Source organism: Microtus ochrogaster, unplaced genomic scaffold (genome assembly GCF_000317375.1).
Source record: "Microtus ochrogaster isolate Prairie Vole_2 unplaced genomic scaffold, MicOch1.0 UNK56, whole genome shotgun sequence".
Taxonomy (NCBI): Eukaryota; Metazoa; Chordata; class Mammalia; order Rodentia; family Cricetidae; genus Microtus; species Microtus ochrogaster.
The window spans coordinates 580,893-604,409 of NW_004949154.1; the positions used below are offsets into that span (position 1 = coordinate 580,893).

Genomic DNA, 23,517 nt, shown 5'->3' on the forward strand with positions numbered 1-23,517 from the left:
TGGCATCATTCACCCCTCCTCTCCAGGATGGGATGGCATGGAAAACTCCTCACCAGGTCTCGCCCAAAGGCCTGGGACAGGACCATCTCCTGCTCCAGCTTCTTCTTGATGTACTCAGCTGAGAGCACCATGCCCTGGAAGAGAGGAACAGAGCAGGGCTGATCGGCAGCCTCAGGGACCAGCAGGACCTCATGCAGTGCCCCCTTCCAGCCGCCCTCAGAAAACAGGCCCTGGAGCCTGTGGGTCCTTCTGTGGTCCCATTTTGAATTGCATTTTCCAAGTGAGAAAATGGAGGTTCAGAGAGTCTGGCAGAAACAGGTGTGACATCTCCCCACTGCCTGCCCTGGAGCTTCAATGGACAGCCTCTGAACACCCGGGCCTCAGGCTGGGCAGGCCGACGAGACCACAGCCTCCTGTCTGCTGTCTGGGAGGAAAGAGCCTGCCAAACACAGGCGCCTGAGTGCTGTCTGGGGTTGGGAGCAAAGGTCAGGGCACCTCAGGATGTGGAGGCTGATACCTTGTGACCCAACCAGGTGCCTCGATGTCCCTCCACAGGGAGTCGCTCAGCATCTCCGGTCAGGTCGGTCAGGGCATCCTTGGGGAAAGAAGAAAGTCATTAAGGGTGGCTGAGGAGGACAGGCAAGGGCCACAGTACTCGTGCCTATGCGGGAGTCATGGTAGCCTACCTTGGGGGACAGGGTTCCCCGGATACTGATCACCACTTTCTTCTTGTCATGGTCCACAGCTACGTAGAAGGGAGTTTCATAGACCTAGGAGTACAGTCTCATGAGCCTAAGCGACCCCAGAATGAGGCCAGACTTAGGGTGTGTCAATGAAACTCCCCACTGGCCACAGGGTCCTGAACCCCTGCCAAATCCAGGGCCCCTGGAGGTCGCTGAGGCTTCTTTGGTCCCTGGCCCCTCCCATTCCACTCTGCCTCAGGCAGCCCTGGGCTCATTCCAAATGGCTCACTGCCTCTCCCCAGTATCTTGGGTGTCTTCCATTTCCTTAAGGCTGAGGCTGGAGGCCCTAATACTGAATGGGGCTGACATTTCATTCTCCCACCTAGATTGAGGCAGTGTGGGTCTGGGCGACCAAAATGGAGGAGGCCGTCTCTGGACTACATATTGGAGATGATCTGGAAGCTACAGCTGGCTTCACTGGCCGAAGGTCCCCAGCCTGGCCCCTCACCGCATCGTGACAGGAGGTGTAGACGATGTCCACTGCGGTCATGTTCTCATCCAGGAAGTGACGGCGGATGGCAATCGCATTGCACCCACAGCAGTTGTCTTCCTCAATGGTGACACCAGGGGCGAATCGGGGTCGTGCAGGGCAAAGACAGCACCTGGGATGGGGTGGCAGAGAGCTCAGGGCTAGTCAGCACCAATGGGCTGGTTTTCTCCCTTCCACCCTCTCTGGAAGTGTCTTCTGGGGCTTCAGCTTCACCCTCTTTATGTCTCCTGACTCACTCCTGCTAAGCCCTGGTGACCTCTTTGTGGTCAAACCCTGGACCAGTTCATGACAGTTTCCAGGCAACACCTGACTCATGATTCCCCTCCCTTCCCATTTGGCTGGAGATCTCATCCCTCGTCTTTCTTCACAGACTGAGCTTGCCCTCCCCTCTAGCAGCCTGCTTCACGCGCTCGCCATCAGCCCACCCTGGACCCCAGGAGACCCACTGCAGACCTCCAAAGGCACCGTACTGGACTCCTACATGGCGTCTCCCCTAAACCATACTGTCAGCCCTCCAGGTCCTCGCCCTACTCCCTGACCATAGCAGCTGCTCTCAGTCACGCCACACCGGTCCACTTTGTCTTCACAAACCCACCTCCTGTCCTTTTCCATGAGACTAACTTCCTCTCCCTTGTCCGCTCTTGCCCCTGCACTATCAACCCCGGAGCACAGGGAGCCTTTGAAGACACATCAAGCCACTACCACATTTCCTCTTAGGACCCCATAGGAACACGTGCCCACCTTCAGCATAAAGGCCTGAGTCTCTCTGGGCTCTACGCCATCTGGCCTTGTCTAACTGACTCCCTGACTTCTCTCTCATCTATACCACTCTTGCCTTGCCTTCTTCTCCCTCAGCTCCCTCACCGGATTCTGTGCACCTTATCCCCCTATACCCTTGAGTGTCCATCCCAACGTGACCCTGCAGTGAGGTCGGCCCCAGCTACCTCTCTAACAGGGCGAGTCCTGACATGACCCCAGTCCAGCAGTCAGTCCTTCCAAAGTACCCACACACTGTGAGCTGCTCATGTGTCCCCCATTCCTGGTATGTCCTGTCCTGTCCTGTCTTGTTAGGAGCTACACAGGGAAGGGCTGCTCTGTGCTAGTCACAGATGTTTCCCCTAGCACCAAGCCTAGTGCACACAGGAGGCTCCAGGGGTAGATAAGCCAGGGCTGAATTGGTCACTCAGTTAGGGATGGGGTGGGGAGAAATGCATCTGCCTCTCGGGCCACCAGGGGGAGCCAGCACCCAACAGATTGGGTGCCATGAGCTGGGCCGAGCGTGACAGGACTGCCAGCTGTGTCGAATTGACATTCAGTGTGAGGTGTTTGTCTTCTCAGAGCAGCCTGTGGAACTGCGACTTCCCAACAGGGAGGGGCCTCATCGAGAAACCCCAGCGTCAAGCCAAGACCCGGAAATGCCTGAGCTTGGGAGTGGGACTGCCACAGGATACACATCCCAGAGTTGAGCCTGGAGAAGTCACCCTACCACCGGGCCAAGTGGTGGCAGGCTTGGCCCAGGGTCTGAGCTCCTACCTTCAAGCCTTCAGGAAGCTCCCCTCTTTCCTCAGCTGAGCAGGAGGCTTTAATGAGGTAGAGGAGAGTCAGAACTTAGGTTCAAATCCTTCCTGGTGTGTAACTTCCTGATTCTGCAGCCAAAGTCCAGCTAAGCCTCAACTTCCTTCCTGGCAGAGCCCTCACTGACTGCTACTAGACCCAGCCTGTCCCTTGGTTTATGTCGCTTGTCCTGCTCCACCCACACACAATAGGCCCTGACAAAGTGGTGATGTCTCACCTGCTGGGGCAGACAACCTCGGCAGGGCCTTAGAGCTAGTGGAAGTGATAACAGCAGGCAGACAGTTGACCCTAAGACAGGTGCACAGCCTTCTCTCTCCCAGCATCCCTGTGCTTCGGCCTTCCTCTCTCAGCTCATTCTCCCAGGAGGGGACCTGACTGTGTTCCACTGAGGCTGAGGAATCCGTCCTCTGCCATTTCACACAGTTGCTTATATACTCTCACTGTTCTATGAGCATTAAGAGCCCCACTACCAGGGGCTCGTAATTCTGAACTGTCCTATGGGCTGATAGCACCTGCTAGAACCAGGGAAACGGGCACCCGACAAGTGGAGCAGGTCCACCTGCTTGGTGGGAGGCCTTGGGGCCCCTGGCCCGTGTTCATCTCCAGGGATGCAGGGGAAAATGACAGGCATGTACATTTGGCAGAGATGGGAGGAGCATGCAGTGACCTGGACTTCTCTGATCAGCTGCTGGGGGTGGTAAGAACAAGGTCCCAAGAGCCACCAGCTTTTCTCAAGTAGGTGAGGATGCTGTCATCCCCCAGGACAAGGCATGGAGGACAGGGGTACTGGTCTATCAGGTCAGCTTTTCTGGAACAGGAGCCAGGGGAACTGTCCCGCTTCTGCCTGTCATGGGCCGGGGGTGGAGACACCACAGAAGGACAGGGTCCTTCCAAAGCCCTTCTCTGGCCCACTTAGAAGCACAGGGCCCTGGCCCTGGGTGGGGTTGAGGGCAGAGCCAATTCAGGTCAGATTTGGGGGCTGGATCTTTCTCAGCTCAGAGCCTGGTAAAGCTTCTTGGTGTGTTTCTAGAGCCTCCATGGTGTGGGCCTAATTCCCAAGAAAGTTCTTTCTTCTTGAAAGGCAGAGCACAGGAGGGGAGCCAAGAGAAGGGAGATGTGGTCAGAGGGAATGGCTGCGGGGGGCAGAGGAAGGCCCAAAGAAGAAAGAAAAACCAGCAGTGTAGACACAGCAGTATCAGATCTTAAAAATGGATGTTATCACACCCCACCTCACAGATGCAGAAAGTAAGGGTCACAGATGTGCATTGGCTTGCCCAGGGCTGCAACTGAAAGCCTGCATTCGAATCCAGAACCGTGTAATTCTAGTCCGGGAAGGAAGCAGGAGAAAGGCCCAGTGACCGTATGGGAGAGAAGCTGCTTAGGTGGGGGTGGATAGCAGTCTCGAAGCCCTAGGGGAAGTGGGTACCAGGACACCACTGTATCCCTTCCCTCCACCCAATCTAGTGTGTCTGGGGACTGACAGTGTACTCACGAGCAGGACCGAGCCAGCTGGCAGAGGCCGCAGGTCGGCTTGCGCATCAGGTACATGGGCCAGCCATAGGCAGCCAGGGCGAAGAGCATGTAGTAGCAGACTTCTTTGTAGCGTAGCATCTCGTGCTGAAAGACAGGATGCAGAGGGCGGTAACCTCTGCCCCTCTTGCCTGCTACCTCAGCCACCACTAGTCCCTGAAGTGGGAGCCTGCCTACCTGCTCCAGCAGGGGCCAGCTGTTGGTGGGGGAGGGGTAGCCCCTTCAGACACTGATTGCACTTGCCCAATTATCTCCCTGTACCCAGGCCAGAATACTCATGAGACCTATCGTATCACAAGAGTCTTAGAATTCATGATTTGGAGACAGAAAATCACTCGGAGCACTGGCTTGTTTACCCAAGAAGGAAGGGAGTGTGGGATGTGAGTGGCAGTTGCCCCGCCTCAGCAATCAGGCCCTGGGGAACTTAACTCTGCAAAGCCCTGGGGCCTGCAGCTGTGTCTTGCTATGGGCAACAAGACAAGCCATGCTGGGCATGGAAACATGTCACCAAATGTCCCTGGCTCTCCAGTCTGACTCATGGAGTCCCAGGGTCCTGAGGTTGGGGGAAGCTGTCTCCCTGAGATTGGGATCTCGCTAGAGAAAGGCGCCACCGTGAAACCCAGGAGTCTGCTGCCCAACAACTGCTCTAGGTGCTGTGGTTGGTATCAGTGCTCCAAGCTGTACAGAGGCAGGGTGGCAGTGTCCCAGGAAAGGCTGTCAGTCAGTCCCCAGCCCCTGGGCACCAGGACTGTGGCACTTAGAGGGAATTAGTCACCTTGTAAAACTTAAGAAGGGTGATTAGTCATCTTGTGACGTGAACCAGGTAGGCCTCAATCAGCACCCCTCTGCCTGCTCTTCAGGAACTCAGGAAGGAGCCAGTAGCTGCAGAGGCAATTACCCTGGGTGATAGGACAGGGAGGGCGGGGCACTGGCAGCCTCTGCCAGGTGGCAGGTGCAGACTCTGCACCTCCCCCCAGGGGGTGGTAAGAGCCAGCCAGGCAAGGCCCTAGTGATTGGCAGGCATCTGAGTAGGGAAACCACCTATGTATGTATGTGGCTGGTGAAATGAAATGATGTCAGATTTGGGGAGGCAAGATGCCTGGGGCTTTTCTAAAGGAAAGGGCCCAAGGGCCGAAACTTCTCCAGACCTGTCTTGATTGGCCCCCGAGTTTCTAGCACCTTGCTGGACTGGATTTAGGATGGGCCACTTCCTCCTACTCCAGCTCTGGGTGTGAGGTGTGCCTAGGGCATATCACGTCTGTCCAAGGCTTTGAGGACTGACTTGCTCCAGGTCACAGAGAGCAGCCATGGAGCAGGGATGCACCTACATCAGTTTGCTTTCCCTGGGCCAGGCTGACTGCTCCTGCTACCAGCCGTGCTTCCACCCTCAACCATGCTGGCCTGGGCCGTCAGACGGTGGGACCCACTTTCCCTGTAACACATGGGCTTTCTACTTAAGGTGCTTGAGGAAAGTTTCTACTGCTAAAAAGGCTTGAAAGTGACGATGACACTCTGCCTATCATGAGGGCGGCAGCAGCAATAATGTCACAGCTCATACTGTGAAGCACTCTCTAGAAGACAGGGTCAAACGTTTTGGAGGTCGGTTAGCAGATTCATGGTCCTACTTATAGGCACAGCACAATGTGGGGGCTCTTGAGGGCCTGATCTGAGAAGAAATTCCCTGGACAATTGTGCAAGAGTGGTGGGTTTGGCTCATACTATGGAGTTGTGGGGAGGTGGTAGGAAGAAGCACGGGGAGAGGAAGAGATTTCCAACTCACCGAGTTCTTGAGGTCGAGGTACTTGGTGTTTCGGGTCACTGGCATCCCAGACAGAAAAGCCAAGATGTCATTGTTTGCCTGGAAAACAGGCGTGGTAAGATGGACAGTGGTCCAGACACGAAGATGAGGAGGGGGTTCAGTTTCAGCCTGCTTCAGAGGTCTGAGGAAGTGTGAGGCTTGCAGTTTTCCAAAATCATACCTCCCTGTATTTCTAGTTTCCCCATCCTCCCCAGACCTTCAACTCCCAGGGGACGGTCTGGAGCCACTCCAGAGGGAAAGGATTTTGTGTGAGATGTATAGAGACCAGCACTGGTGTGCTGGTGAGGACAGGAAGGCAGCAAACTTCAGACAGAAGGCTGAAGCACTTGAGCTGACATTGGTCATCTAACCCCAGTGACTAGCATGTCCTTGGAGGCTGGCCTCAGAAGCAGCCGCATGTGGTCCAGAGAACACGCCACCCTATCGGGAATCAGTAGAAAGGACAGTGGAGGGAGCGTGGGGGAGAGGAGGCCATGGGATCAGCAGCAAGGCCCACAGGTAGCTAGAGGCACTCACCTCATCCAGCACCGCATTGCGTTTGGCTCGCTGCCGCTGTCTAAGCAGCACCAGGCCAGCAATGATGTCGGAGGGCACGATGTCGAGGTCACGGAAAAATTCAGCAAAGAGGTAGGCAATTTCTGAGTAGGCATCCTGTCAAGCAAGGCCCAGGAAGGCAGCAGGAGAGAGGAGAGGGCATGAGTGAATCCCTGGGGCAGGGTCACCAGGAACCTCCATTATACTGGTCAACTTGGCCCTCACGCAACGGCTCTGTGCCGCTGGAACCTGGGGACCCTGTTCTGGGTTCTGGGCCATTACCATCTTAGCTGTTGATCCTTCCTCCTCCATCCAAACCTCTTCTCTCCACTGAGGTCCTACAGTTCATGCTACCCTTTGGTCACAAGTGCCAACCTGAGCCCTTACCTCTTTTCTTTCTCTAGATACCCAGAATCAAGGCCCAGGCAACCCTTCTCCAGCAGAGAAGCCACACAAAGCACTGGCTGCCCCTGTCCCACCTGCTGTGACCCAGGAAGTCCTGCTAAGAGCTGCCTCCCAGGTCTCAAGCTCCCCCTGCTCCCCAGGAGCCTCAGCTCAGTGGGCCCTGGAATGTGCTTGAGGAGAAGTACAATTTCATAGCCAGTGACCTCTCTGACTTCGAGCTGGCCCTGGGCCTTGGGCAGGAGGCAAAGGACAGAGGCAAGTCCTGCCAGGGGTGGGTCCTGGGTCTCCCCTGCCTTTTGCTGCCTGGAACCTGTCAGGAGAGAGTGGAGTGGAAACAAACTCACGGCAACTGAATCTGTCTCACTGGATCTTACCCTTGAGTGCCTGGCAAGCCAATGGCTGCAAGCTCAAACCTCTAAGGGGCCACACAGACCTGATACTGTTCAGTCCCAGCTGCCCAGCCTAAGGTGCCAGATTTGGACATACAGGCATTTATGTAAATGCTACTTTTTTTTTTTGGTTTTTCGAGACAGGGTTTCTCTGTGGTTTTGGAGCCTGTCCTGGAACTAGCTCTTGTAGACCAGGCTGGTCTCGAACTTACAGAGATCCACCTGCCTCTGCCTCCCGAGTGCTGGGATTAAAGGCGTGCGCCATCACCGCCAGGCAATGCTACTTTTTTTTTCTCAAAGACTGACATTTAAGTCTAGTTCTTTAGCAACAACATAAAAGCTGATGAAAATCACTCTGATGGGCTCCGCCCCTGGGCTGTCTGTATCTAACAGGACCATGCTCTGGGGACATGTGGCCTTTACACCAGCTTCTCACAATGGCCCTGAAGTGATGTGTGCAGGAGAGGACTATGCCCTTCACAGCCCAGGCAAGCCTAGTTTCCACTGCCAGGGCTCCACTCTGCCTTCAGCATGGCACACCTGCAGCCAGGATCTAGGATCTCACAGGCATCCCTAGATGCCCCACGAGGGAACTCACCTCCTGCCAGGGAACGCTGGGGCTTTCTCCCACTAGGTTACTCTAAGGTCTCTGGGGGGGGCGTTGTTAGGAGGGGCCATGCCAGGCTTCCTGGGGGACATCTGAGGTGGGCACTTCACTGCCCATCCCAGGAAGGAGTGGTCTCTTCTAGCTCTGCTACCAACCAGCTGTGGGATTCCATCTCTCTGGGTCTCAGCTCTCTAATCTACAAAATGAGGGGTGGGGCTGGATGACCTCTAACCTCCTGGCCTTACACTAAGGGGGTCCTCCTCCCTTCTGCTGGGCTCACTCCTCAGAGCTTCAGAGATGAAGGCTGACTGTGTGCCACCCCACCCCAGGCTAAGCATTCAACAGACCCCCAGACTCACCCACTGCCGGCCCCGTGCTGCTCTTCTCCTAAATTAAACTGTGCTGCAAGGGGCTCCCAAGGGGGCACCAAGTCAGTCTCATGCCTTTCTGTTTCCAACAAAACAGGGAATGGCTGCTTTACAGTGTGGAGCAGTCCATCAGTGACAGAACCACTGTCCAATGAGCAAGCTGCCACTCTGCTCACAACCAAAGCCCCGCCTCCTACCAGCCATTCACCTAACCAGAGGAGTGAAAGGCACCTGCATGGCAGGGAAAGGCAAGCAACCCCAGGGACTTGGGTACTTACTGACTGGGAATCCTTTGTCCGGGTGCAACAGAGGAACACTTTAAGACGGCGGGACCAGCTGGTGGCCTGACCCTCCTCTAACCGGTGCCTGTGAAGGTAGACAGTTAACATGTTGAGGTCAGGGGACTGGACCAGAGGAGCTGGGCCAGATGTTACGGAAATAGGACGCTCTGTTCCCAGGATACACCAAAGAGCTCCCCAGAGAGGCCTGGGTGGGGGTAGGCAGCAGGCTAGCTATAGCTGGGTGGCCAGTGACCTAGATATCAGCCAGCCAGGGTATTCCCTGGAGACTTTTGTTGGTCACCCTGGTGAGTTGTTGTGGGCTGGCGTAGTCCCTGACTTTTAGTAGACTGACCCACGGGCGTGACCTGGGGACTTGAGAGCTGGGAATCCAAAGTGGGGGCAACCCTGCAGTAAAGGCTCAACTGAAGGGCAGTAGGGGTGCCAGGCAGTGTGGCCTTGCTGTTTTCTGCCTTTCCCAGCAGAGGACTTCAGAAACTCATGTACTGAGTACTTAGAGGAGAGCTGGGGCTTGGACGAGACCCTGGCATTTCCCAGTTCTGCACAGCTGCTGTCTGGGTAGGGCATACGCACTGCCTGCATGGTTGCCCCATCCATTTTCTTCTCCCTCTTCAGCTCAGGTGGGGAACTAGGGCGCTCAGAAGTCAGTGAGCAGAGGCAGAACAACAGGCTACTTCCCTATAAAAATACCATCGTGCTGGGCACCCAGGAAATAGGTGACATCAACCATGTTGATCTCCAAACCCTCCAAACTAGGCCAGAAAAGGCTGGCTGGGTTTGAGTAATGTGCTGCCCCCTTAAAAGCCTGTTACAGGATGGTGGGGGTGGGGTAGGGAGGCAAGGTGGCACTCAGATGCATTCAGGGTACTTTACAGTCACCAGGAATGAAGGACTGGCTCTCGATGAGCTTCTTGGCTCAGCTCTGCAGCCAAGAACTGCTCCCCATCCCTTTAACCCTGACTACATAGGCAGCTGACCAAAAGGAAGGCAGCAGGAGGGGCTAGGAGTGATGTAAGAGACCAGCTGTCTGGGGGACCTGCAGTTCCTAGGAAATGAAGCTGCCTTGCATCCCAAACCCATACCCCACCACCTTTGACAAAGACAGCATGAAGCTGGCCACACTGGGTTCTCAGGGCATCACATATGTTTTGCTTTCTGATCCAACCGGGCTTTCAAATATAGGATGTGAAATTTCTTCTCCAGCCTCTGGCTGGGTAGAAGTGCTCACTCCACTGGAATACCCCTCATGAACACCAGGGGGCAGATGATCGCAGGAATGCGTGAGAAGCAGACAGGTTTGGCCAAGTGCAGTCTACAGACCACGCTTGGGAAGACCACATACCAAGTCTGGACAGAAAGTTCACAGACCCCAACAGACCTCTGTTGGGAGACTCATTATGTGAAAGGGGGAGACATTCCTTCTACAAAAACCCAAGGTCAAGCCTCCTGGGAAACAGCAGGACTAACACACTCCCCCAGGCCCCACCAGATTTCACTGGAAAGAGAAAGGACCAAAAACTTAGACACACCCCTGGTTTTCAGAAACCGAAATAACTTAACCATGCGGCAGACGGGTGTTCATGTCCCTGCCCTTGGGAACTGATAGCTTGAAAAATGTCCCTGTTAGAAACACTGTTAGTTTTAGAGCCAGTGGAGGACACTCAGGCAGGCGGTCAGTTTGACAAAGCCCCACTGCCAGACTTAGCTCTCCAGCCTTGCAGGAGACCTGGAGAAACCACAGCAGGTCACAGGCCTGTGAGCTATGGCTCTGACAGGGCCTGGAAACCACAGGGAGCTTCCTAATTAAAATGACAGCAAGCACCAGGCCTTGCAGTACAGGCTCCTACTGCCTGGAGCCCCAAAGCCAATCACCCAGATTCAGGAAGGGAAGGGAGTTTTCTCCAGGGCCCAGGAGCCCAGAAACAGGTCGGGTGCAGCATGTGCTCAGGGCAGACAAAGTGGGACAGGGGGCGGTGGCCAGCTACACTGGGAGGGAAAAATGGGTTCTCGAGTCCTGGCTCCAAGGCCTGACATTTCAGGCTGGGAGGTGGCCAGACCAGGCATGGGTGTGGTGCTGGAGGCAGTGACAAGCTGACAGGCTGACGTGGAAGGTCTGAGGCATGAGTGGGAGTTGGGGGGCAGGCCTGCTGGGCAGGGGTCTTGGCAGCCTGCTCCCTTGTGGCTTGGGGCAATGACTCAGATCCTCATCTATCGCAGGGGTCTTACAGCTGCTCTGGGATCGCAAAAGAACTAGCTGGATTAACCATGAAGGGCTAACCTTACTGGAGATGCCTGCTTACGGGGGCTACTGTACTATACTGTGACTCATCCCGGGAGCACCCCTTGCTCTCCATAAAGAAGTCACTATGGCCATGATGAACACCCTCTCTCAGTCTCTGCCATGCCACTTCTTTAAAATGCCTGGTGAAATCTCCTCCAGGAAGCCTTCCTTGTTTAACTTCTCACAACCTCTGAGACCTAGAGGGAACATCATAACTAAGCAAAGGCTCTGGATTAGGCTGAGAGCTAGTTCGCGGTCTCACCGCATAACCAAGCAATCGCATAACCTTTGTACCTTGGTTTCTCCACTCCCATTAGAGGGAGGACACAGGTTGTAGCTCGCTCTGAACAATGTTGTGTCTTCTGCTGTTAGCATAGTAGAGACTACGAGTCCTGATCTGCTGTCGACAGCAACTTCCCATGAACTCAGCCCACAGTGTTAACCGCGGGCATATATTATCCCACTTGAATCTCACAGTGACATCCTGAGCTGAGAACTGTTATTTTTACTTTTTTTTTTTTTAATAGGATCTCACTGTATAGCTCTGGCTGGCCTCGAACTCACTATGTAGACTAGGATGGCCTTGAACTGATCCCAAATGCCTCTGCCTCATTAGTTCTGAGTGCTAGGACTAAAGGTATGTGACACCACGCTCACCCTATTCTTACTTATTCAACAAAGGAGTTGAGGCAGTGAGAGGGCGAGGCTTTCACAAAGAGCCTTGGCTCACATGGCTCACATGATGCTGACCTGTGATGTGGGAGGGAACAGGACCCTCCTCTGCCCACCAGTCTACAAAGCTCACTAGGGCACCACCCGCCTACCCAGTCAACTGACCGAAGGTTGTAAGTCCGCAGATTTCGCTGCCTTCTCTTGGTGGCTCTCAGCTTGACGAAAGTGCGGCCCGTGGGGTCAAAGACACAGAGGACAGTGATGCAGACGCTGAGGATGACCACCCAGTTGCAGACAACCATTCCTGTGGGCAGCAGCAACGAGAGGTGTCTGTTCAGCTTCCTGGGACATGAGCTCTGAACAAAGGGACACTGTAGCCTCTGTGTCCCCGGCTGCTTCTAAGACCTAAAAGGACACTCAGGAGTCTTTGATCTCCAAGGCCCATAGGCAGCTCTGTGGGCTTCTGAGAAGGTGTTGAAAAGCCCTAATGCTGCCTGGACAGTTCTGTGTCGGCTGCTGCTCACCCTGGCGAGGGCCCCACGTGAAATGGCAGAACCAAGGGTGAGGACGCATCCATGCTTGGGTGTCTCTCTATAGTGGTGCCTGGGCCCCATCCTCTGCAAGCTGGGTCCTATTACCACCCCTAGGGCTGGCTTCAGCTGATGGGGCAGATGGGGTGCATACCGAGGGTGACATTCTTAGCAGTGAGGTCATTGCAGGAGGTGTAATACTGTGTGAGCCAGACGATGCCCACGATAGCGTAGATGAACTCGATCACCAAAATGGCTGCAAGAAGAGGCAGGTTCTGACTAAGGGCCACTGTCCGCCACTAGGGAAGGACACGTGAGCCTAAGCCTGGCTCCTGCTGCCAGGCTTCCAGCCATCTTACAGCAGGGGTGCACAGAGCCCTAGCCTGGTCCCTGGCAGTATGCTCCCAAGTTCTCAGGGCCTCCCCGAGACTGTCACTGGACAGGTGAACAAGAGAGAAGTGCTCCCAGCTTCTGGGGCTTTTATGATTTCATGCATGGGTTCCGGAATCAGACTCATTTTAGGCAAGCTACCTAATCTCTGAGCCTCCATTTCCTCATCCATATTTGAGAGTGCCAATAACTTCACCACAGAACACTGAAGGCTGGAACTCACAAAAACTATTGCTTCTTGGCAGACTTAGGAACTTGGTTTGGTGGGGTAGGGGGAGGAGAGAGGAGTCCCAGGAGACAACCCATGGTGCCCCATGTGCTCAGTGTTCTAAGTCCAGAGCCCCAGTGGGAGTGGGAGGGAACTATGACAGCCTGGCAGGGCCAGCAACATATAGTAACTAAGAGCCTAGACTATGGAGCCAGATAGAAGCATGGGTTCAAATCCCAGCTCTGACGCTTGCATCCTGACTGAGTTGTGAGACCTTGAAAGAGCTCATGAGTCTTCTTGGGCTGCAATTTCCTCATCTATAAAACAAAGTTGACATTTTCATCTCCATGAGCTGTAGAGACATTTGAGAGAAATGCCCCCTAGGAATACCCCAGAGGCTGCTGGGACATGGTCCAAAAGAGATACAGGCTGGTTCTCAGGGGAGCTGGCTTGTCCGGCCTCAGGATTTTCCCCATCTATTTCAGAAGAATTACCAGTGCACTTTTCAGGCAATCTCACAGTTTCAAATAGGGGTCAGCTAAGTTTGTCTATGAAGGGCCAAGAGGGCAAACATTTTACACTCCATGATCATCTAGTCAGAAAAGCTGTTTCTCAGCTCTATTGCTACGCTACCAAAGCAGAAGAAACGACACAAAAATAAGTGGGGTATGTTCCCCAATGAAAAGATTCACAAAACAGCCATGTGGATGGACTGGGCCCTTGGGTCTAGAATGTCAGTCAGTCCAGTAAGGCACCTCACGCTCCCCAAGGTTTGGGCCTTAGTTTGTGTTAGCAATCAAAACCAGAGGAAGTGCAGAAGGGTGTGGGGCTCTAGGACTTCCCCAGCCCCCAGCAAGGGGTCCCTTACCCAGGCGCACGTAGAGCACGTACTGCATGGAGTCCCGGGGTTCCGTGTAGAGGATGCCGCCACGCATGCTCAGCCAGATGATGGCCATCTCGGCGATCATGCAGCTCAGAAGGATGCCCAGGTAGCCGCGGCCGTGGTCTACCAGGTTTAGGGAGCAGGCCTCGTGTGGGTTATAGACCAGGCCGAAGAGCACCACGGACAGGATCACAAACCTGCAGAAGGGCACGGGTGAGCAAGGGAGGGCTACCTCTGTACCTTGTGCTGCCCACGGCTGGCAGAGCCAGTGTAGCTCAGAAGGAGGAAAGGGAGGCAGGTATCTGCCCAACAATAACACCATCCACCTAGGCTGGATAATGGTGGTACATGCCTTTAATCCCAGCACTCAGGAGACTGAGACAGGTGGATCCCTGTGAATTCGAGGCCAGCCTGGTCTACAGAGCTAGTTCTAGGACAGACTCCAAAAGCTACAGAGAAATCCTCCCTCAAAAAATTAAAAAAAAAAAAAGAAAGAAAAGAGAAAAAAGCATTGTCCACCTAGCTTTGGGTGCCTCTGAGGTGCCCTGTTGTCATCATGGGGAGGTGGTGGCAGCTACTATGCCCACTGCCAAAGTCAGGAGGATTGCTGGCCTGGAGGGGTCCTGACTCCTGTGGGCAAACCTAGAGGAGTGCCTGGGAGCAGGGCAGTCAGGTTTGGGCCTGGCATAGAGGAACAGGTAGTCAGAAAGCTTCCCTCCATACTTTTCTCCTCAAACCCAGGACCGTGGCCTCAGCTTTGAGACTCACCAGGTGGTATGCAGGAGGAAGAGGAAGATGGCTGGCAGGACGAGGTCATCGCTGCCCACAGACCAGCGCCTCCGGAACACCACGATCCCGGGCATGGCTGGCAGCTCTGGGAGGTTCAGCGGGCCTGGTGCTCACCTCCTGAAAGCAAGAAGAGAACTCTGGAGCTGTTTGGGCTCCTACCAGGTGTAGTCAGCAACACAGGCATCTTGGGTGTTGGCACCAATCCCCATCCATGCCTCATGGGCCTCCAGACACCAGAGATAAAGAAGCTGCCCCCCTGCCCTCTCAAGCCTCATAACAAATAAAAGCCTTAGCAATAGGACACCAATCTCAGCAGTGACCCCTGAGGTCACTCCTGCCCACCACCAGATTGCCACTGCCTAACATCATTCCCATAGTAACTACGCAGCTCCACTGAAGACCTAGGTCCTGTTTGGCCGGCCTAAAATCCCAGCACTTGGGAGATTAAGGCAGGAGAAGCATGATTTTGAGGTCAGTCTCCATCTCAAAAAAGCAACAAAAAGACCCTAAATTCATTCTCTCTTTCCCCCTACATGGGGTCGATGGAAGACTCAATCCCTGGAGCCCTCACTGTCTTTCCACAAGAAACTCTGACCAGTACTCACAGTTCTGGGCCAAAGCTTCCAAAATCAAGAACAAGCGACCCTTAGCACAGAGCCCCATAGAGCGGGAGGAATGCTGAAGGCACGAGAGGAGTATGTGAGTGGTGGCGGCTGGGACTAACGAACACCAAGGGTGACGATGCCCAGCATACAGTAGATCTTGGTAAGCCTTTGCACAGTGAGGTCTTTGGCTTCTTGTTTGCTGGAGCCCACTGAGCTGCTGAGTGTGGTTTGACTTGGTTTCACTTTGTTTTGCACCCCTCTGACAAAACTCTGAGCCACTGTCACACTGCCATGGTTCTGGGCAGGAGGGGCTGTTGTGGAAGCCAGGGTTTAGACTGTGGACATCTGCCCCTCACTGGGAGGATAGCAGCCGTTCTAACACACTCACTGCTAGCTTGAATGCTCTCACTGCTTGGTGCCTATTTCTCTCAAGTAGCTGGATACAAACCAGTCACCAGTGAGCCCCGGAGTGGTGGCCAGGAGCTGGGGGCCTCCTTTGAAACTGGGAGAAAAAAGTGGAACACTGGTCTGAGCAGAGACCCAGGCTTGCTCCAGGGTAGTGGCTGCCCTATGCGGAGAGGAACTCCTACCCTAGAGGGCTGGGCACACTGCTAGAGGGCAGCTACCCCGCAAAGCCAGCAGAAGCTTACATGGCACCTGGTCCAGGGCGGGCAGCAGGTCCTCCTTTTCCTAATGACAGCTCCAAGGAAAATGTATGTATGCAGAGATCGGACTCACCAGGGAAGGGACCAGGCAAGCCTTCTGAGAACAGTGACCATAGCCCTGACAGTGAACAAGGGGACATGGGGCCAGGTGGCTGGGCAGCATGTCACGTTGGGCCAGGCTCCACTGCTGGGCTTATCTTCCAGGAGCAGCCACTGCAAGCTCCCAGGAGGGAGCCCAGAAGCAGAGCTGGCTGCTGCCTGAGCAGTAGGCTGGGCTAGCCTGCTGGGGTCGTGCCTACTCCCCCCTCAGGAAGTGACATCATCCCATTCTCAAGGAGGAGTCAAGCCGATTGTGGGAAGCAGGAGAAGGATGGGGAGGGAAGAAGATGCAGCTGCCGCTGGGTGGCTCAGGTATGGGGAGGTCCACTGTGGACAGGGAACCAGGACTGGAGCGAAATCTGGGACAAGTAGTCCAGGACAGGGCTTAGAGCTTGGAGGAATGAGATGGGAGGGAGCTGAGGCATCATGGGTGGTAGCAAGGCTGGGACATAAGAGCTGCCAACAGCTGGTGTACCTGTTCCCTCCCTGTCTGCAGGTGGCTCACAGAGTGGGAAGCTGAAGGTGGGATATCCCCCCCACACACACACACACTCTCAATGAACCTAGTGAGGTGCGGCTGGTACCAAGTCACCACCTTCTGAGGCCCTGCATTGTACCCTCATCAGGCCAAGGGAGAGGCAGTGCCATGCTTGCCTACAGAGGTTGGTCAGGGAGGGCCCTGCCCCTGCAGACTGCTATCTGTCCTGCCCCTGGTAACAACCCAGTATATCTCCTCAAGCAGAATATGACCCTTTCTCAGTCACACTGGGTACCTCCTTTCTCCCACCTTCCTCAAGGAGTCTAGAAAGGCTGCCACTGTAGTTAACCAGGTATTTAACATCGCTGAATTGGCCTTCCCTGCCCTGCAGTGTTCTCTCTAGCTCCCAGATTAGAGAAGTGAGCCAAGACTGGCCCCAGATCTTATAGCCATGACTGCAGGACCATCAGTGATAGGAATAATAGGGCAAGAGCAGCCTCTGCTCTGGGGGCGAGGAGGTGACCATGCTGTGGCTAACAGTTGTGGTCAGAACCAGGGCCTTTCTACCACACGGTAGAGTTTTGAGGGGCTGGCCCCACACATGTCCTGTTACTAGCTTGGGGGTCTTTACCCCTCCAAGATCCCCTCCAGCTTCTGCCTCAGGCAGCTAACCTAACAAGGTCCTAGATTCAGTAGGTGGGAGTCGAGGTCCAGGAGCTATAGGCCCAGCAACTACCACCCAACTGTGTAACTTACTAGTTGTACCTCAATTTCCTCATCTGTGAAATGCCGATTATGCTTCCCTCTTAAAGTTCCAGGCAGGATCCCAAGAGAGAAGATCTGCAGAGCCCTCACAACGCTGGACAAATACCAGAGCACACCAGTGGGCATGGAGGGGCCGAGGGAGTGCGTGTGAACCCCTGGCAGCCCAGCTGCCCTCCAGGCCAGGCAGTAGAATCTTCAGCTGGTCACCACCAGGTCACAGGATGGGGGAAGCAGGGGGCATCCCTGTACAGATTCATAAATCCTAAGGCTTCTATTTTTATGGGCCTGAAAGGAGTCCTTTCTCTGGAGACCCCAGCCCATCACAATGGGGGCCTGTTCCCTGCTGGGCTGTGATTTCATCTGGAGGAAATGTCTTAGGAGGGGGAGGGCCTGGCCACTTCCTGGCCTGGGGCAGCTACAGAGTACCTCCTCAGTCTCCCCCTCTCCACCCCAAGTGCCCTCTAATGACTAAACTGTGGTGGGGTCAGGACTCTGCCTCCCAGGTCCTGAGGACTTCCAAGGCAGCCACACCCTCTCCAGCAGGAGTTCTGTTGCCCCTGCCTTGGCAGGTGTGAAGGGGGTACTAGGACCCAGGCAGGTGTGAAGATGTACTAGGACACAGGTGGGTGTGAAGATGTACCAGGACCCAGGCAGGTGTGAAGGAGTACAGGACCCAGGAAGGTATGAAGGAGTACAAGGACCCAGGCAGGTGTGAAGGGGTACAGGACCCAGAAAGGTGTGAAAGGGTACCAGGACCCAGGTGGGTGTGAAGGGGTACCAGGACCCAGGTGGGTGTGAAGGGGTACCAGGACCCAGGCGGGTGTGAAGGGGTACCAGGACCCAGGCGGGGCAAAGGGGTACCAGGACCCAGGTGGGTGGAGGGGTACCAGGACCCAGGAAGGTGTGAAGGGGTACAGGACCCAGGAAGGTGTGAAGGGGTACAGGACCCCGGAAGGTGTGAAGGGAAGCCAAGAGAACCCTTCGTGTGCATGGAATGACTTAAGTTGTAGCCCTAAGGGGTCTCTTCCTCTGCCCTCTCCCTTACCATGACCCAATTTTCCAGGTGATGATTTAGGCCTCTGGGTTAAATATTGAACATTCTGCAAGTTCCTCTTTCTAAAAATGCAAACTACTTTCTTAAATGCGCATGTTGTCTTCTCCGTTGATTTATTACTATTTATTATTATTATTATTATTATTATTATTATTATTATTATTATTATTAATTATTGGGTCTCTATATCTCAAGCTGGTCTCAAAACCTGTATTTAGACCCTGTATTTGAATTTCTGATTCTCCTGCCTCTGCCTCCAGGGTGCTGGAATTACAGGTAATGTGTCCCACCCTTGGTTTTATGTGGTATTACAGATCAAACCTGGGGACTTTCTCTGCTTCTAGGCCAAAAGGGTTCAGGTGCACACAGTTTGCCCTTGGGGGGCAGGAACCTTCTAGTTAGGGAGCCTCTCCAACCCCTCACAGTCCCACATTCCCTTCCTGACGTGTCCCCCATATGCCCCAAGTTTGCTACTTTCTGCAGAGGCCTCAGTGACCACTCCTTTATGGGGCTGTAGCCCCCTCAAACCCAGCCTGACCCAGACAGGCCCTGCAGTTAACTTTTTTAATTTACTGCTGTTATTGCCTGGGCTCAAATGAAAGTCTTGGGGGTTAAGGCTTCAATATCCATACAAGGCCTGGTGGCATCACCCCAAACCACCACCATATTGCCGAGGCTGCCAGGAACAGCTATGTCCTGGTCAGGAAGTAAACAGCAGCCCCTTCTCGGCTTATACCCACTCTGCTTGCCAGCCAGTGCCCCCTAGATAGCTCAGTGGCGCCTCCTGCAACCATCTGAACAGTGCTAGGTGGTTCCTGCCTTGGTAAGAAGGGCTGCAGTGACAATGGGTAGGTGTCAACCCTACAGGGCTGCCATGGGCCTGAGGTGGGCATTGCAGGAGAACCCTCAGGTCTACTGACAACCTAGAACTGCCAGGGACCAAAGGACAGACACACTGAAAGCCTTGTCCTGAAGATCCCATGGCGAGGACCCCGGCAGCCTGTGTTGTCTGTCAGCCTGGCATCGCAGGCACATACACACCAGGGCCACCACTCCAGAATCCCTGAGGAGTCTGCTCTGTCTTTCTCCTTTCCAGGCCTGCAACCTATCTGGGAAGGGTGGCTAAGGGGCTGGCCTTTGAAAGCACAGGAAGGGATATGGTGGCAGAGGAGGTGATAGAAAGTCGCGTGGGCGGAGGGCCGCGTGCGCCACCAGCCTGTGCCCGGGCGTGTGCAACCCAAGTTAGGGGCCGGAAAGCTGTTGCTTTTCACACATCAGCTGTGCTGGAGCAGAAGGCAGAACTGAGTCTGCCCAGGGCCGGGGCAGAATTTCAACAGCAGAGGGGTCCTCAAATGCCTGGCCCCATGGGGCATAGACAGTATGCCTGTGGCAGCTGGGCCAGGAGAGGAAAGTCAGGGTCTAAGACTAACAGACACTTGCCACATCCTCACCCCCACCCCATGGCCTTGAAGGGCAAAGTTTCACTTCCTCTGCCCCTCACCATTATAGGGCTCTTCACTACACTCCTCCAGGTTAGTCTGCCTGTTTCCATCTCACAGATGGGGAAACTGAGGTGCCACGAAGTTAGTAACACGGCAAGGGTCAAAATCAGGCTGTCAGTGCTGTTGTTCTGCTGGTAAAGCATCAATGGGCTGGTGACCAGACACCATTTCCTATAAAAGCGCCACCTAGGGGTCAAGCATGGACTTACAGGAATGGGGGGTGAGGTTGAACCAACCCACCTGTTCTGAACATGACATACTCCCAACAATTACTCAGTCGCATGTTTATTTTGAATTATGTAGTGTTTGCTGTTGATAGATATGGTAGCAAGCAGCCACAGAATCCCTTTTTAATACTCCAAACACTGCGAACTGCCATTTTCTCCCCATTTTATAGATAAGGAAACCAAGGCTCAGAGAGGTTAACACAACCTGACCAAGGTCACTCAGTTCAGTAAACACTGGAGTCAGGCACAAGGCTCTAGAGCCTCTGCTTGGCCCTGCTGGCCCCTCCCCACCAACCCTCACCAGACTTCATTTATCACCAGGCTCCACTTCCAGTTCTCACGCTAATTATTTTCCACTCTTCAATGAAAAGAATTTGCCATCTGCCACCAGGCCCTGCCACTGACACCAGCCAACTCCCCAGGAATCAATTGGGGCCTTTTGCTTCCTGCTGGCTGTTCTGGGAGGGCTGTTGGCTGCTAAGGAATGAGGGAGGGAGGGCCAGAAAGAGTGGCAGGACCCTATCCTTGGCAGCCTGGACCTGACCTCCCACAGTCTGTCCTGGGCAGCAGGGTTTTCCGAAGGTGGAAGATCCCCCTAGGTCTGAGCAAGCCAGGCTTTGTTTCTGAGTTTGTTCTCAGAGATCATTTCTTCTCCTCCCCACAGGCCTCTCAAGCTCGTTCTAGTTCTCTGGGCAGAGGTGGCCTGCAGGGACATAAACAGGCAAGCCATGCTGGCCTCAGGTGGCATTCTTCCCCTGGGAGCTGCTGGTCTGGGGCAGGCAGGTGGCAGCAGGCAGGCTGGCAGGCAGCTCACTCACTGGATCTCCTGACCACTCCCCCTTCGAGCACACAGACTGCTCCAAGAGCAGTACCACCTTCCCTCTGCCTCCTCGATCACATCTGCATCAGGGCTGACGTGGTGCTGGATCTTGGCTCTGCAACTTCTATTGGTCTGGATTCAACACTTCTCTGAGCCTCAGTTTCCTTGTGTACAAAATGAGACAATGCAGTCCCCACTTCTCGGAGGGGCTGTGATGGGCAGGTGAGGACATCACAGAGCTGGGTCATTCACCTGTTTTCCCCAGCGTGCACAGCACCTTTACCTCTGCACCAAGCCTGCTGCCCTCTATTCTCAGGGGCAGGCAGACCTGTACCTGTCGCAATCCTGTTTGAGCGATCTCAGGTAAGCTTGATGGCGTCTTTGAGAAAACCACCAAGGTACTGACTCCTTGAATTCACAAGTCAGTGAGGTGGGAATGCCATCTTTCTATTACAGACAGCTTGGACTATTGAGCTCTTGTCCAAGGCCACACTGTAAAACACTCCAAATCCACAACCCTGTAAGAAAGCTATATGCCTGTCTGCCTGTGCAACCAAGTTTCAGGCGTACTGCAGACCTCTTCCCACCCAAACTCAACATGCCCTGGGGACAGAGATCCCCTCATCTCCCTGCCCAGCCCAGTGTTCCTCCCACCACACTGCTCCTCCCACAAAGTTTCCCTTTCAAAGCTGAGGCCACACGCTTGGCTTCCCAGATGGCCCCCTGCAGGGAGGTTCACCAGATCTCAGCAGTACCCCATTCCCTGCTCCTCAGAACTTCCTCCAGAGGAAACTGTCAGTCTCTGGTGCCGGTGACACCTCAGAGAGGAATTAGCACTTCTACATCCTTAAGGGATCCCTAATGAGGTCGTTAATGAGGTGTTAAGTGGGCACACCAAGCATGACACCTCCCCTCTGGGGACCCCCACCCCCTGGGCCCAGCCTACCCTGAGCCATGTTCAGCCCCACCTCCTCAGGCAGTAGGCCAGTCCCTGGATCTGGTCTGCTTGGCTGCATGCTGTTCAAAGGTGAGAGAAAGCCTCCAGATGAGCTGTGTGTACCTCAGAAGGCTACCACCTCCTGGGTAATATAGCCATCTAGGGCACAGGCCAGAGGCTCAGGCTCTGGGGTTTCAGCCACTCCCCAGTCATCTTCAAAGCCAGCCGGATCAAATGACAGCAAGCAGAGCTCCTTCCCCAGGGAGCTGCTCTACAGAGCTCTGGTGACTTGAAGAGCCAACACCCACCCCTACCCCCAACTGTGGAATACAGGACCATCGTCAGCACAAGCTATGGCCCACTCGGTCATCTGATTGTCTCTCCTTCTTCCAGTACCAACTGAGGGAACCCCAGATGAAGGGAGGTGACCATGGCCGGCAGGTCTCTGGAGCCTGGCACTCCATGTCACTTAGAGCAGGCTTCAGCTGCCCTATGCACCCCAAGCTTTGAACTAAGTGCTCCAAAATGTCTGAAAACCATGAGATGGAGGAGCCCTCTGGTCAATTCTGGCATTTAGGGAGAGCCTTGGGGTTGTTACTTCTGCCTGGACTCATAAGACCATAGCACACGGCTCTCCCCTTGCTGGAGCTAGCAGGGAAGAAGGGTCTCCGGGAGGAAACTCTTCCCCTCAGGCCACAGCTTCCTTCATCCTCTCTCTCCCTCTTCCCTCCTACCTCTCAGTAGGACAGAGCTAGACTCATCACAAGCTACACAGGCTTCCAAGAAGGGGTAGTGCCTGGGAGGCCCCTACTGTTGGGTGGAGCACAGGCTGGGCCTGGCACTGATCCTAGGGCCTGGCACTGATCCTAGGGACTCTGTTTCTCAGCCATCCACTGGGCGAAGACTTCAGAGTGCAATGCAGGGGCCAGCCACTTCCTACGATGAGTCAACAACCATTTCCCCATCAGCAAACGGCTGACACTGATGACAGCGGCTTCCCTCGTGGGCTGGGGGTGGCGAGACAAAGCCAATTCTAAGTTGTAGAATGTTGAGAGCAGGCTCTGGGGGAGGTGGGAGAAAGGAGTGGGAGGAGAGGAGGGAGGGGAGGTTGTGGACGGGATGTAAAATAAATAAATAAATTAAGAAAGGAGAGAGAGAGTGAGCAGGCTCTGACACTGACAGGGTGCTTGAACTAAACATACACACACACACACACACACACACACACACACACACACCACTTTAGGAACCATCCTCTTCCTTGCAAGCCTACCATGGAGCCAGTGAGATGCTCAGCAGGTAAAGGCACTTGCCACACAAACCTGATAACCTGAGCTTGCTGGAACTCACAGGCAGAACCAACTCCACAAGGCTGTCCTCAGACTCCATGGCAATGCTATGGAGTGCATGCTTGCCCTCCCGCATCACGTACACACCAATAACATTTTTCGTTTGTTTAAAGTGATCATAATTTAATAAAATTAAAGCTCTCAGGCACTGGCTCTAAAGCTGTCTACCAACAGTCCAGACCCCTGCATCCTGCCATGATCACCTCCTCTATAGCCCACCTCTTCCCTGTGTTCTTTCAGGTCCTGCTTCTGTCCATGGTTCCTACCAATTGCACCTGGCCAGAGACTTTGTCCTCTCCTGTCCCCCTTGCTTCACGTGCTTCTGCTGTGGAGGGTCTGGAGATGTTTGGGTGCCTGTCCCCAAGCTCCAGCCCTGGTGGTGGGTCAGCCTGTGGCCCACTTTCTGCAGATTTCTGATGTGTCAATTTCACATTCTCTATTACATGGCAAGTTTTTAGGGAGAAAACTTTGGCTTCGGCCTGTTTCTGTCCTGGTCTGGGGGAT

General features: G+C 54.4%; 1 protein-coding gene across 1 annotated transcript in view; it reads right to left on the reverse strand.

The window, feature by feature from the left end:
* Dagla (diacylglycerol lipase alpha) overlaps window positions 1-23,517 on the reverse strand; it is a 58,413-nt gene that overhangs the window by 10,278 nt on the left and 24,618 nt on the right. The window contains exons 2-13 of the mRNA XM_005369630.3: window positions 14,492-14,629; window positions 13,709-13,920; window positions 12,397-12,498; window positions 11,878-12,016; window positions 8,739-8,826; window positions 6,674-6,808; window positions 6,119-6,196; window positions 4,301-4,425; window positions 1,192-1,345; window positions 687-770; window positions 518-595; window positions 54-134 (exon numbers count right to left, since the gene is read on the reverse strand). Coding sequence (XP_005369687.1) covers window positions 54-134; window positions 518-595; window positions 687-770; window positions 1,192-1,345; window positions 4,301-4,425; window positions 6,119-6,196; window positions 6,674-6,808; window positions 8,739-8,826; window positions 11,878-12,016; window positions 12,397-12,498; window positions 13,709-13,920; window positions 14,492-14,586 — 1,371 coding nt within the window. The 5' untranslated portion in view covers window positions 14,587-14,629. The remainder of the gene's footprint in view (window positions 1-53; window positions 135-517; window positions 596-686; window positions 771-1,191; window positions 1,346-4,300; window positions 4,426-6,118; window positions 6,197-6,673; window positions 6,809-8,738; window positions 8,827-11,877; window positions 12,017-12,396; window positions 12,499-13,708; window positions 13,921-14,491; window positions 14,630-23,517) is intronic.